This window comes from Myiozetetes cayanensis, unplaced genomic scaffold (assembly GCF_022539395.1).
Source record: "Myiozetetes cayanensis isolate MyiCay16 unplaced genomic scaffold, myiCay2020 scf4, whole genome shotgun sequence".
Taxonomy (NCBI): Eukaryota; Metazoa; Chordata; class Aves; order Passeriformes; family Tyrannidae; genus Myiozetetes; species Myiozetetes cayanensis.
The window spans coordinates 17,260,743-17,276,263 of NW_026087631.1; the positions used below are offsets into that span (position 1 = coordinate 17,260,743).

A 15,521-nucleotide genomic window follows, 5' to 3' on the forward strand; every position below is an offset into this window, starting at 1 on the left:
TCTGAATAGTCCTACTAGAATCTGAAATCTACTTGCCTTGGTACAAATTGTAAAAATTAACAACATTAACATTAAATAAAATATTTTAAAATAACATTAAATAACATAAAAGCACATGGTGTGATTCTTGAGATGTCCTGCACAGGGCCAGGAGTTGGATTCAATGATCCCAATGGGTCCCTTCCAACTCAGCATATTCTATGATTCTGTGAACACAGTGTCTCACAGAGGTATTTAGAGTTGATCTAGGGATGAATGTGTTTGATTATAGCAGTGGCCTTCTATTGATGTAAGTGTTCTGTTAAAAATATGAATTAAGAAATTCATTGTAGTGATGACCTTAGCTATTTTAGCCAATGGAAAACTATTTAGCTTCAGAACAGTATGTTTTGGTTTACCAATAGGAGAATATATATTAATGTTTTTCTTGTCTGCTAACAGTGCATCATAAGGGTTTTGGAAATTGAACTACAGCTACACATATCTGGGTAGATGGTTGGTCTACAAATGAGACTGTGAAGTTGAGAAGCCGGTACTCTCGTGGTCCAGCTGTTTGCTTGACATTATACAGTAGCTCGGTTGATATGCAAAGAGTCTTTGCCCGAAGGAACTTAAGCAGAATACAAAAAAGCAAGTTTAAAAAAAGTATTTTCTCACAGGGAAAAAAACAGAGGCCATGACATATTTGGGCCCTAAATGGGAAAACTGTAATTTTTAATTTACATAATTATGATAGGAATACTCTTCTGTGTTACTTCTTATTTCAGAAGTGCTTGTATATATGCTGAAGTAACTTGAAGGGAAAAAAGGATTTAAAAATGTGTCAGAGACTTTGAACTGGCATTTGAATTGTATTGGATTTCCTATTCATAGTGGAAGGTATTGGAAAAAATTGGCAGATTTTTTTGTGTTTTACGCACTATACTTGTGACAGTCTAAGTGACTGTCTACAATTTTTATTAATCAACAATCAAAACAGTTGTCTGTTACAGTGGGATGCAAGTTTTCTGTTTGTATATATTACATAATAATAATTCACACAGTATTGAAAGACCACTGTCTGACTATTATCAGGGCACTTGGCTTGTCAGAGATAAATTCAAACAAATGATGGGGAGCTAAGAACATCTTACAGTGGTCTTTGAAAGTGTTTTCTTAGATGAACGCAGGTGATGCTTTTGATTCCATAACAGCAGAGAAATACCTGGCAAGAGCTAAGTTCCGTTTGCTCTTAGTTGCACATACTCAAAACAGAATCGAACTTGAATGCAGATAAGCCTTCTGGACTGCATCTGATCCTTCAGTCTGCCATTTCATTACAGGTACACTCAGTTTCAGAAATATCTCATTGAACTAACCAGATAGCGAATGTCTTTCCTTACTGCACTTCAGTCCCAATTGTCATCCTTCATGTGCTTCATTATTTATTGTCTTTGGAAGTCTGCAGTGCAGTGAAGTAAGCCTTCAACTATGGTTAAATGATGCTATTGAGACTTGTATTCAGCCAAGATAGTAATATAGAAATTCAGGAGCAACATTCCTGTTGCCTGATTAATGTGACTAAGTCTCCACATTCCTACTTTCAAGAGACCATGCTGCCAGAAAGACCTGTGCATGTGTCACGTATTGTGAAAGAGAGAGCAACTGTAGAACAGTGGATCACAAGTGAGGAATTATTTGCATAACAGGTACATGAATTAGTTAGATTTTTATTTGTAAGGAATCCAGAATTCAGCATTCCATATCAAGGGGTAAATACTTGTTTTCAGATGGTGCTGTTATTGTACCATTATTCATTGTGAGAGTAATCAGGACTAGCACAAGAGTGAAAGACTTATATGCCTAGTAATTTATTTTTCTTCTTTTCATATAGATAAATATATATGTAAATATATATATATATATGTAGAAGTAAAAAAAGATACTTTTGTCGTTTTTCCTGTTTCATACCTACTCTTACGATCCGTAGGACTGGTCAGTGACACAGTAGGAGTATAAACCCCTGTACACTTTTGTCTTACTTTTGCCTTTGATCATTCTTGATGTGACTACCAGTTCATTATAGGCCATTATGTGCTTTTGAAAACATGAATGATAGGTGTGAGCTGGGACAGAACCCCGAAAGCATAGCATAGGGTATCTATTTAAGTTGTGTTCATTCCCTACCTTCTTTTTTTCTGTAAATGGAAGAATTCCATGTTAAGCATCTGAGAAGAAAATTTAGATCAATACATAAAATCATTAAATACACACAGTCTAACACCAGTAATTAGCTTTGACTTGGTCATTATAGCACTTCTGCTGTATAGTATTCCTTATTGAACAGCAAGAATCAAAATGTAATGTTCTTGCTGCTTGTCCTAACAATTAAAAAAAAAAAAAGGGGGAAATATATATCTCCTAGCTTTAATAAATGTTTTTATTAGTTTGAACTGTCCTGTTCATCATAGGTGGATAATGCTGTGGTAACCAAAGTTACCACAAATTCCCAGAAAAGAAAAAGAACAATGAAATTTAAGTTGTTCTGAGTCCATCTGGAATGGAATTAGCTTTCCACATGGCAGTCACCACAGTACCGTGCCACCAGTGTTTGGACTGGTGCTGAGCAGTGCTCACACAGCGTCAGGGCTGTGCCTCCAAAATGCCCACAAACGCCAGTAGCCTGGGGGTGGAGAAGAGACTGGGAGGGGACATGGCCAGAACAGCTGACCCAAGAGGGATATTCCATACCATATGACACAGTAAAAGATGGGGGTGGGCATTTGTCTTCTGTAGGAACTGTTACACTTGCCAAGGCTCTACTTCTGAGGAAGTGGCTGGACTCTGCCTGCTGATGGGAAATAAAAATAAAATGTATTTTTATTTTCCTTTGCGTCTACCCATGTCCTTTTTGACCCAAGAGTTCATTTCCATCCTATTTTATGCCCCCTGTCCTGCTGAGGAGGGGGAGTAATAGAGTGGCTGGTGGGCACCTGGAGGCCAACCAAGGTCAGCCCATCACATAAGTCCTCCAGTCCTGTTTCTGTTTATATAGTTTAATAGTCAAATGATGAATAAGCAGAGTTGCAAATCACTGTTAAGACACTGAGAAGAACAAAGAGAGTAACTGCTCACTTTCAAACTAGTAAATGGAAAATCGTTGGTAGGATAACAAGTTATCTATTGTCTAGTTAAATACAAATTCTTTAATGAAGAACATTATAAACAAATGAAACGTTTTTTAGTGTTAGTTTGACTTAGCTGTTTTAAGCTTCTGTTCTCAATTCCTTTCAGCTTTACATTTTATGTTTTATCTTTCTATATGCATATATTGTTTTTAGATTGGAAAACTCAATTTTCTATCTTGGTAAGAGAATATATTTATTTGAATTAAGGGTAATTCTGAAGTAATGATGTGACATTGGACAGAATAGTTGAATAACTTTCTCCTGACTGATGACAGCTCTTTTGGTTTTGTTTATCAGAGGCAAATAATTGATTTTCTTCCAGGTCCTTTATTACCACTTGTTACATTCTTATGGAGGCTTCTGACTAGTGAATTGGAATGTTATTTAATTGTGATGAAATAAAAGCAAGTAATACTATGACACTGTTGATGGCTGATTCTGCTGTTCTGAGGTAGAAGAAGTTGATGTCAGTTTAAAGAATACTCCCTCCCCTTGCTCGCACTTCACTCCCAAGGTACTTTGATCTTCGTCTGTCCCTAGGAGACATTACGCTGCTGCTGAATGAAAAGTGGTGGTGGATGTAGCAGAACAACTTACTCCTTCAACTCCATGATATTTTATTTATAGAGACTCAGTAGGTAAGGATCAGAAAAAGCAAAATGAATAGAGGTTTTAGGCAACAGTAATAAAAGTTTTCACAAAACTATTTTAACAGCTGGTAGCAAGACAGTGTGAGAGGGCAGACGGCTGCACACTGATACTTGTGAAAGTAACATCTTCCCAACATGAGTTAATCAGAACCTCATGTGTTCACAAATACTGTGTTTTTGAGATAAGGCTCTTAAATCAAAAGGCAGACCAACAGCCCCCTGTATTTTCATTAATGAAATGTTTGGATTCTTGTTGTTTGAATCATGAGACGTTCAGATTGTAAGACATGCAGGTTGTATTGTAAGAACTCTTTATTTTACTGATTTTAGGGCTTTCATAATCCTTCCCTGATATCTAGTGCCTTTTCTCCTGCTAGATTCAGCTAATAACCTTCCTCTGTTCATCTTATGATAAATAAACTTTCATCCACTATTTTTGTGTTGGCTTTCTGTCGCTTCCCCTTCCTTGATGGGAAAACAAAAATTGACATTCCACAAATGAAGCTCAGTTTGCGTTAATGCTTGTCTAGACAAAAAGTTTGTTCCCAGCTGTGTTAAATAAAGCACAGAAATAAATTGCTCTGTTTGATGAGTAGATAGTTTGTTTCAGCTGTTATTACTTCACTCTTCCTCCACTTTCTGAAATCCTGCTTCCACGCAGCTCTCTAATGCTCTGAGAGTTGAAGAGCCCCTGCTCCCCACCCAGCCGTGGTGGTCACCTTCCTCATCTGTGCCGCGAAGATGTAGGCAGATACCTGGTCAACACAGCCTGAATGGCATGAGTTGGAGGATTCATGGCAGTTTAGGTGTCCTGGTTACTGTGAAATGAAGTGACAGCAGGGTGGAGATGTTTGCATTTCAGTGTCTGGTCTGATACACCCAGTGCTTTTATTTTTAGCATCTATTTGTGGAAATCAAACTCTCTCCTCATTTTCTGATATAGAGACATTAGCTCCCCCGACTCTTACATCATTAATGCTAATCCTGTTTTTTTGTCTATTCTTTATTTGTCTGAGAAGTTGTTACTGTTTTTGATACTGTTAACCTAGTTAATAAGTTCAATACTGTCAATCAAAACAATACAATTTGAAGCATCAAGATTGGGTATTTTTCTTGTAGATTGTTTTTTCCTGTTATGTGGGAAGGTTTTTTTCTGTATCTGTAGTCAAAAGAATTTGGTAGAAAATGAAAACGTTAAGCATTCATAGAAGCCTTTCTTGATTTGGTTCAAAAGTAACTTCTCTTTCTTTACAGGAAAGTCGAGTGTTAAGGACGGTACCTTTGCTTGCTGCTTGTCTCCCTCCAGACAAATGTAAAATTTTGGTTGGTCGACGTTTTAGTGAAGACAGGTGAGCAGGATTGTGCGTTTTCTGTTTCTCTGTCAACTATAGAGATATCTTTTTCAATGTCTTTATTAACAACCAACAGTGTTCTTAATTTTTATTCCAAGTGTGCATGTTCACTTTTGATACAAGCTTCTGATTTCCCAACGTAGTCAGAAACACTTGATATTCTTCCTCTAGGTTGTTGTATTTATGATCTGTTTTATGCTCTTGAAGGTTCAGGTGGCTACTCTCAAAGTCTCAGCTGTTGGCAGTTCTGTTCTTACCTGGTACTAGGTTTGTCTTGCTATTCTGTTGGGTTCTTTTTTTGATTTGCTTTGTCGGACCAACCATTTGGTGTCACTGAAGTAAAACTAATAGTTTTTACTCAAGTGTGGGAATTTGACAACCCCATGGTGGAAAACTCTTAGTGAATGTCTTCTTTTTTCCAAATTCTTTCCTCTTTCTCTAAAATTAATTATAAGAAAGTATAGCTTTTAGAGGTTTTTTAAATTATTTTTTTTCTAATATTCTGAGACCTTGGAAAATATTGCTCTCCCATGTAACATCTTTAATCTTCTTTAGATGAAGCTAAGTCTTAGAAACCAATTCTTAGTACAAATGCCTGTGAAATTTTACTCCATACATTTTCAGTAAAGCAAATAGTAACCATGAAGGAAATTAAAGGAAATTGATTCTAAAACTGAGTTTAATCCTTGGAGAAAACTTTCTGTAGAGTTCAGTGAACAAAAATGTCGTGGAAGGTAATTCAGAATGGTGCTTCCACATGTTTGTGCTGGCTGTATCCTAATTAGACAATATTAGAAATATATTGCTTTTCTTTTAGTCTTCTCTGATAATAATTCTAATAATTATCTAAAAAGTTCCAGGCTACAGGGAAATTATACTGTCTTCCTGTTAAAACCTGAAAATGAAGGAACTTTTCAAACTGATATGCACAGGGTGGAATGGTGTCAGTACAGTCTGCTTCTAGAAAATTTCCTTTTTTTTTTTTTTTTTTAAAGAGACAATTACAGTATTAAAGCTTCTTCAAGTTTGAATCCAGGGATATTTCTCTAACCTAAAGGATCCTCTTTAGGCCAAAACAGCTTGTGGAACATCTCAACCTCAAAATAGTTTAAATAGATTCATAATTGCCTAGTTCCTATTAATTTTTTCTCCATAAAAACATACTGGAGATAGTGAAAAAAGCGAAAGTTTTCCTTAGGTTAATATGAATTTTGGTGATTTGTCTTACCTAGATGAAGGGCTAAAACTAATTAGGTTTTAAGTCATGGCTGCACTTTAAGCATCTGCACTATTCTTACTTTGCCTTGCTCATGTGAGACTGGAAAAATTGGGAGTGCTCAGTCACTGAGTTAGTGCTCGTGTTCTTGGGAAGAGGAAAGATGAGAAGAGGAGAAAAGTTATTTTCCACCTCTGGAATGTGTTATTTCTAATTTTTTTTCTTAACTATAAATACATTCTGTCAATATTTTAATCAATATTCCTTCTTTGGAACAACAAAGCAACAGGCATCTGCAGATGGGTGAAAACATCTCAGTGCTTTAGTGTAAATGGGAAGAAGGGCTGTACTGGTCCCTACTCTTCTCTTAGGGTGAAAATGTCTGCTAATGGGATTTTTAAAGGCTCATAAATTACAGTGGTCCAGCTTATGTTTTATGACATATTAAACTAAACAGGACTTTGTTTTCTGGATTTCTTAAAAGCCATGCTGTATGTAAACAATTTAGTAGATGCTATACAAGCAGCTTAATCAACTTTCAGGGGGCAAGACTTCTTAGTTACTTTGAAGAAATAAATTATTAAAGAATGCTTGTTGATACATTTTAGAAGTATCATTATTTTGAAGCACATTAAGGCCATACTTTTGCCTTTTTTTTTTTTGTTCTGACATTGTGTGATAGTGTTTATGTCATTTGCTGCTTTCACCATAACTACGTAGTTTGGAAGGGAATAAACCAGTATAACTCAGAGTCTCTGGTTGTACTGATCTTGCATGTGAGCAGTGCCTGCAGGTGGTAATGTCGTGCACACATTGTTTTTCTGCAAACATGTAGAAGCCCTACCATGCAGCAGACCTGCGAAAGTGATGACCTTGATGGTTGCTCATATTTTTGTAAATTAACAGAATAGAATGGTAGTGCACATACTTACATTATCATGGGATCCAGCAGCTCCTGGCAACAGCTCTGTAAACTTAGAATGCTTCAAGGCAACCTTTGTGAGCAGAAGTAATTGACATTATGGATTTGAGTGGAAACTAAGCCATACACAGCAGCTGATTGGTTTTGATCTCCATCACAGCAGTTCAGCAGTGGTGTACCAACCGGCAGACTGACTGTTGTGAATGTGTAGCTGTCAGAAGAGGTTGCTTTCAGGGGGAAATTTACGTACCATCTCAACTGGGCGGCTCTTTAGTCTTCAGTGCCCCTCTTTTGAAGGGGAAGGCAAGTTTGTTATTCAAGTGTGTCTCAGTTGTTTTTCCTATACTTTGTAATCAGCATCCAAAATGTATGAGGAGCGCAGAAGGATTTTATGAGGATATCCACACAGAATCATGTCCTCTAGAATAAATGTCATGTTTTGAATGAAAGCTTAACATTTAGACCTCTGATGTTTATAACAGTAAGACTGAAAATCAGAATTTTATTTTTTTTAAACTTATGTTTGGATGAAAGAGTAAACATAAAGCATTTTTTTCCCTTTTTTTTTTTTTAGCATTTCTTCTACTCAGTTCCTTCTTGGGTACACCTTTTCTTGTGGTTGAAAGCTGATAAACAAATTATGTAGAATAAATTTACCTTATTCCTAATTGAGCTATATTGCAGAAAATCTAAAGAACCAACTTTTGGAAGTCTTTCCAGAAGTTAATATCTTCAACATATAATTAATTTTTTAGGAGCTAATATGTCATTTTTCCCAGTCTGATCCATTCTTTCTGACTGAAAATATTCTACTGAAAATATACAGTGTTTGCATGGTGACTTGGCTCATCAGATGGCTTTTCTGAAATAGAAGACCAGTTCTGTTGGTTAACTGGTTTTTTTTTCCCCAAGTACTCAAAAGACTGACCTTTTTTTGGTATTGATTACATTAGTATCATATATTTGGATTAATCTTTGATGTGCTAACATGATTAAGCTAAAACTGAACAGTTTGGCATAAGTACTTTGTGGTTTCACTCCAACCAACACCAAGCCCCATGGAGCCTCTCACCCACTGCCTCACCAGCAGGACTGGGAGAGAATCAGAAGGGTGAAAGCCGTAAAACTCATGAGTCGAGATAATGGTTTATGGGGAAAGGAAAGGCCTTGCACACATACAAAGAAAAAACCAAAGAACTAATTCACTGCTTCCTATGGGCTGGCAGGTGTTCTTCTCCTCCAGGAGAGCAGGCCCCCATCATGTGTAACAGTTACTTGGGAAGACAAATGCCATCACTCCAGACCTCTGCTCCTTCCTTCTTCCCACCAGCTCTATATACTGAGCATGATGTCATATGGTCTAGAATATCCCTTGGATCAGTTTGGGTCACCTGTCCCAGTTGTATCTCCTTCCAACCTCCCACCTTCCTTGCCGGCGTGGCAGTACGAAAAGCATATAAAGGCCCCTGCTCTGTGTAAGGTCTGCTCAGCAACAGCAAAAGCATATCTATGTTATCAACCCTGTGTTCAACACAAATCCAAAACACAGCCCCATACCACCCACTGGGAGGAAAGTTAATGCTACCCCTGACAAAACCAGGACATACTTACAGAATGATGGTATTGTAAAAGTAGCCTTTTTGTGAGTTAATATTTGCTGTTTTCTTTCCTTCCCTTAAAACGAAATGTAATTGTTAGTATACATGAGCAGAGACAGTTAATAAAAAGTTTTGGGGAGGATAGAGGGGTGGCTGGGGCATTTATTGTCCTGATTTGTCTGGGTAATTATTCTTGCCCGGATACAGAGTTAAGGTGTAATTTATATAGCTGAATAGACGCTTGCAGCATGGTTTTCTTAAACTGCAATTACAGAAGCATTTACATTTGAAGGGTGTCTATTAAGATTCTCTCTATAAAGAGATGAAATTTCAAAAAAGTGGAATGAAGTGGGGCAGGGAAAAAACTGTGCTAATACCTTTTCCTAGCGTTGTTCTTAGGATTGTATCTAACAGTTGCAGTATATTTGAGCAGTACATTTGCTATTCATTATGGAAATGTTAGGGCAAAAACCCACTTTATTCTCATATTCTTGAATAAAATATAAGGTATTGGATTCATGTTCTTTTTAGCCTACTAATAAAATCTTGTAGGCAACTGATTTTGAATAATAATGCTGTTGCACTCAACAGGAGTTTTGGGCATACACTGAACAGAGATAGCAACTATTTCTGAAGTCTAACATGTCAAAAATTCAAATTATTTTAATTTGATATCATAGTTTTATAAACAGCCTTGGCACTATTGCTTTTGAGTTTCATTTTATACTTTGTGACTGTTTGGGAAGAGTGGGTTTGCCTTATTTTATTTTATTTATTTTCTTTTTCTGAAAAGGTAACCTCATTCTCAGACCTTCCCTCTTTTCAAATATTCACACTTTGTTAATTCTGGATGCTATGATAAAATGATGTATTCTAATGAGTGATCACTTAAAGGAAAACAGATGCAAATATCTCTGCATCCACTGCCCAATTATTTAGGACAGTGAGGAGGCAGTTACAAATTTATCTACGTTGCTCTCTGGAATCAAGCTACACCAAATGTCAGATTCTGCATCTGGGATGGGACAGCCCTGGTTGTGTGTATAGACTGGGGAATGAGAGGCCGGAGAGCACTGCTGTGGAAAGGGACCTGGGGTTCCTGGTCAATGGCAAGTTGAATCTGAGTCAGCAGTACCCTGGAAGCCAGGAGGGCCAACCCTGTCCTGGGGGGCATCAGGCAAAGCGTTGCCAGCTGGTCGAGGGAGGGGATTGTCCTGCTCTGCTCTGCACTGGGGCAGCCTCACCTTGACTATTGTGTGCAGTTTTGGGTGCTGCAATATAGGAAAAATATTAAGCTATTAGAGAGCATCCAAAGGAGGCCAATGAAGATGGTGAAGGGCCTTGAGGGGAAGCCATGTGAGGAGCAGCTGAGGTCACTTGGTACATTCAACCTGGAGGAGACTGAGGGAAGACCTGATTTTGGTCTTCAACATCCTCACAAGGAGAAGTGGAGGGGCAGGTACCGATCTTTTCACTCTTGTGACAGGTGACAGGACTCGGGGAAACAGCATGAAGTTGAGTCAGGGGAGGTCTGGGTTGAATATCGGGACAAAGTTTTTCACACAGAAGGTGGCTGAGTACTGGAAGAGGCTCCCAAGCCTGACAGAGTTCAAGAAGCATTTGGACAATGCTCTCAGGCACCCAGTGTGATTCTTGGGTGCAGGGCCAGGAGTTGGACTCAATGATCCTTGTGGGTTCTTTCCAACTCAAAATTCCCTGTGATTCTGTGCTCTCTCAGTATAGTTATGAGCCCTGCTTTAGTTCAGTAGTTTAGATCAGAAATTATTGCGACACTTAGAAAATCTGTAACTTCACTTTTGGAGTAATAAAATACAACTTATTTCTGTTGATTTTATAAAGTATTTTAGGGTAATTATATTCAGTAGGTTCTAGTGCTTGTTGAGAAAGAAAAATTCTTACTGTATCAAATATCAAAAAATTTAAAACTTATTCAGATAAGGGGTTTTTGTGTGTTATCAAACTAAACTTGCACATTTTTTTCTACCTATCTCAGGCAACAATGACCAGATGCTAGAGATCATCAGCTTCTCACAGCTTCTGTTGGTTCTGTGTATGACAGTAATTAATGGTGGCTAACTGAACATGTGTTGTTTTACATCTGAGACTGTACTTTACCATATCAGATTTCACATTGCTCACTGTAATTTGGATAATATTCTCTCTGGTTATTTTTCCTTTGGGTGCTACAGCCTTCAGCTTTGCAGTCAGTCTATAGCAGTTCTTTTTTGCCGCTCCTTCCTCCTAATACTTTTCCTCTGCCTCAGTTTGTATGCTGTCCATGTCACTTCTGGGCACATCTACAGGGAACACTTGTGGCTTACTCTGTACCAAAACCTTGATGTGAACCCAACACAGCATATAATATGTAAGGGGAGATGTTCTTGCTCTCTACAACTACCTGAAAGGAGGTTGTAGTGAGGTGGGTGTTGCTTTCTTCTCCCAGGTAACAAGCAACAGAGGAACAAGAGGAAATGGCCTCAAGTCACACTTCAGTGAGAGGTTTAGATTGGGTATTAGGAAAATTTCTTTACCAAAAGGATGGTTAAGCACTGGAACAGGCTACCCAGAAGAGTGTTTCAGTCTCCATCCCTGGAGGTACTTAGAATACCTGTATATGTGGAACTTGGGGATATGGTTTAGTGGTCGACTTGACATTGTGTCCAGTTAGACTTGATTGAGGCCCTTTCAAGTGTAAACAATTCTATGATCCTATGATTCTGTGATCCTTCTGCTAATGTTTCTGTTCTTAAAGATCATGCTTCACAGTGGTAGAAGAGAAAGACTTGGTATTATGGGCTTTTTGTTTTCAAATGTGCGTTATTCCTTCATGCAGGGAAAGAACTGTGCAAGTGAATTTAGTGACCAGCAGCTGTGCTTTACCAACTGTGTAAGATACTGTGGAGGTTCGAGTTTACCTTAGGAAGATGATGCCTCTGGGCCCATTTCAGCAATAGCTTTGTTAATTAGTGCCAAAGTTTGCACTGAATTGTTTTTCTTTTTTCACATTGAGTAAAAAGTAGAAGTTGCTTGGCATTAGTAATTTATTCTCTTTGTTTCCCTTGGAAATAATTTGTTGTGAATGCTTTATGTTAATTGTGAAATTAATTACATTAGGCCATTACAGATGAGAAACAAGTACATTACTTCCTTGAAGGAAAACATGCAGCCTTTTCAGAGAAACAGTAATGGATGCTATTTATGTTTAAGTGATATAGCATTTCTAGATAAAAATTGCTGCTACTGTTTCAAATACATGGTTTATTTCCTGCACTTCAGTTTCTAATTTGCTTGGGTATTTTGGCTGTATTTAGAAGTTTTGCTCTGAACTCTTTTCTCTGTACAATTCTCTGCTTTGTTTTCCTATTATACCTTGAGCTAGAATTAAAGTGTGTACATGTATATATATATATTTATATTTCCTACCAAGCTGGAACTGTAGCTTTAGAAATTCCTTCCCCTCCTGTCATTGCATTAATTTTCAAACTAATCTACCAATGTTACCAAACATGATTGTGGACCTACTAGTTAGAATAATTGGGTTTTTAGATTGGTCGAAACCCATTTTTTCTAGAAAAGTATATACTTTAATAGTACCGACAGGAAATAGTTTTCCTTTTATTACTAGCTTATGTCCTATTTTTGCTTTAAGCACAGTACATGAGATGGGAGAAGTAAATTGAAATTGAAGTAATAGAAGGCACAATAAAAAAACCCCATTATTACCTATTATTCCTTTTTATTGTAGTTTATTAAATGTTACAGGCCAGCTCCCCTTGTCACAGTAATATCAAGCACTAGGGTAGCAGTACAAACTCATCTTCATTTTATTTTTATTTTACACTGTAAAAGCCAATGTTATTTGGAGGCAGTAATAATGATACTTTTTTTACAGGGGAACTCAGTAGAAATTTTGCTAGCAAAGTTTTTTATATACATGTTTTCATAGAATAAAAAGGGTTATTTAGTAAGCTGTATTTATGACCTTTTTTCCCTAGTAAATGTTTAAACAGTTATAAAATTACAGGTTTCAAAACCTGAAAACTATTTGTCATTATTTTATCTTTTGATCAAAGATGATTTTTTTTAGACAATTGACACATTTAAAAGTAGAGAACAAAAACACGGAGCATATTAGAGTGTAAATGTCATTTATCTACTAAAGAGTAGATAAATGATAAAAAAGTATGTAAAAAAGAGGTTGATACCTCTTGCTGGGTATCTCTTATTCTTCAGTCCTGATCCTGGGGGCATCTTTCTGAATGTGGAAATGACAGAGGATTGTTGCCTTTACTTTTATTCCTTTTATTACCTGATGGGAATTGTTACCTTATGGGAATTACGACAGTCAGCATTTCTGCATTCTCCCAAGCACAGCAGCAGGCTGTACCTTCTTATGACTAAGATAAAATAGTAAAAATAACAACAAAAACTGAGAAGTTCCCATAAACCTGATGGTTTTCCACAGATAATAAATTAACGTCTGTTCTTTAATATTAGTATTGTGTGCTACTAAATGGCAGTGTTAGATTTTTAAAATTTGAATGTTTGCCTTTCACATTGGCAAAGTTTAATACATCCCCATTGAATTAAAACCACTTAGAGAGTTTGAGAGCAACTGACTATGCATGTGTAATAAAAATGTTTATGATACAAAAAGGGGATTATGAGATAAGATAGTGTTTAAATTACACATTTGAAGAGCATGAATCCCAGAAATAATGAAATGCTGCATAAGTACGATCATGAGAATGTATTAATCTGCTATGACAAAGTGGATGAATATAATTGAGGTGTGAATGAAACATCTGAATAGTTCTACTTTAGCAGAGATTGTTGTCAGACTAAACGGATTATAAAGGCCTTCAGTGCCTGATGCATACCTAAACTAAATCTGAGCAGTGGTTTCTATGAGAAGCAAGTGTTGCATGTATTTCTTTTAAGAGTTCAAGTCCTTTTAAGAGTTGCACTTTACAGCATGTCTTTTAAATTGTATCATCTTCTTGAACTTTACATTAGCTGTTGGTCATGGAAAGATGGCTAACAGATGAGAAGTTATGTATTACTGTATTTATAGAAAGAAAGTTATTGTCTTCAGACTGATCTTATTTTTCATTATTACAGTAAAATCTTACCTGGATTGAAGTGGATTACTTCAACTGTAAATGATAAAAATTGATTTCTTCTGGGAATTCCAGCATTTTGTATAGTCTGCAAACTGCTAATGAAAGTACTGGAAACATCAGGATATATGTATGGAGGACATTTCTTAAACATAGTCAGTATAGAGGATATTCCTTCAATTACTTGAAATCGTTTAAAAATAAGATCATCTAAAGACCAACATTAACCATTGATATTCATTACATATGTACCATAGGGTTATAGAATACCAGGGTAGAGGTTATCCCAAGGATCATCTGGTCCAGATTTGCTTGGCAAAAGCAGTCTAGACAAGATGGCCCATCATCCTGGTCAGCCAAGTCTTAAAAGTGTCCAACTTTGGGGAATCTCCTTGGGGAGATTATTCTAATGTCTAATTTCATTATGAAATTTTTTTCTCTTGTGTCCAATTGGAATCTCTCCTGATGTAACTTGTACCTATTACCCCTCGTCTTTTCCATGTGACTCCTTGTAAGAAGAGAGTGTTCGTCCTTTTTGTAGGCACACTTTAAATACTGAAACACAGGGATTACGTCTCCCCTAGCCCTTCTTTCTCAAGGCAGAAAAAAATCCAGCTCTCTCACCCTTTTCCCATCTGGCAGGCTTCCTGGTTCTTTGAGTCCCTTCTCTGGAGCCTCTCCAATCTGTTCACATCTTTTTTATATAGTGGGAACCGAAACTGAACACAGTATTCCAGGTGTAGCCTGACAAGTGCTGAGTAGAGTGAGATAATGACTTCTCTATCTCTGCTGGTGCTGTCCTTGTTGATGCAGCCAACATCCTGTTGGCTTTCTCTGCCGCAGCAGGACAGTTTGCTCAGACTAAGCTTCTTGTCCACCAGGACCTCCAGGTCGCATTCCACAGATCTTCTCTCCAGCTGAGTGGATCCCAACCCATGCTGCACTCATGGAATATGTTTTCCCAAGTGCAAGACTTGTCTCTTTTGAACTTCATAAGGTTCTTGTTAGCCCAGTCTTTCAACCTGTCCAGGTCTTCCTGCAAGATGACACTCTTCTCCAAAGTGTCCGCTTGCCCACTCAGTTTGGTATCATCAAACTGATGCTATGTATATTTGATGTATATATACATCAAATGCTGCTTTATGTAGGAGCGTAATTGGAGAAGTAGGGATAAAGAGAGATAAAGTAGGGAAGAAGTAGGGATAAAGAGATAATCAAGATGCCATAGTTACTCTCCTGTGAAAGTGAGATGAGCTGCAAGTAGGCCTGTTATTAATAGCATGTACAGGAGAGTCTGCAGAACTCTCTGTAGATCTGTTTGAACGTATGAACTTATTACCATTAGAAAGCCTGAGAGGTTTTGTTCCTGTTTAGTTTGCACCTTTATTGCTGCAGTTATTATTTCTGTTCTTGTCCTCTTCGAACATGGAGAATAAGTTAGTTTCATCTCTCTTGTTGTTCTTGCTAGTGGACTT

At 37.3% G+C, this 15,521-nt stretch overlaps 1 protein-coding gene across 9 annotated transcripts in view; it reads left to right on the top strand.

Moving 5' to 3' along the window:
- Positions 1-15,521, top strand: part of DTWD2 (DTW domain containing 2) — an 81,258-nt gene that overhangs the window by 25,223 nt on the left and 40,514 nt on the right. For all 9 annotated transcript variants that reach the window (XR_007630527.1, XR_007630529.1, XR_007630528.1 and 6 more), the window contains exon 3: positions 5,072-5,166. Coding sequence is in view for 4 of the 9 variants with exons in the window: in XM_050329185.1 (XP_050185142.1) it covers positions 5,072-5,166 (95 nt within the window). In the remaining 5 variants the exon portion in view is untranslated. The remainder of the gene's footprint in view (positions 1-5,071; positions 5,167-15,521) is intronic.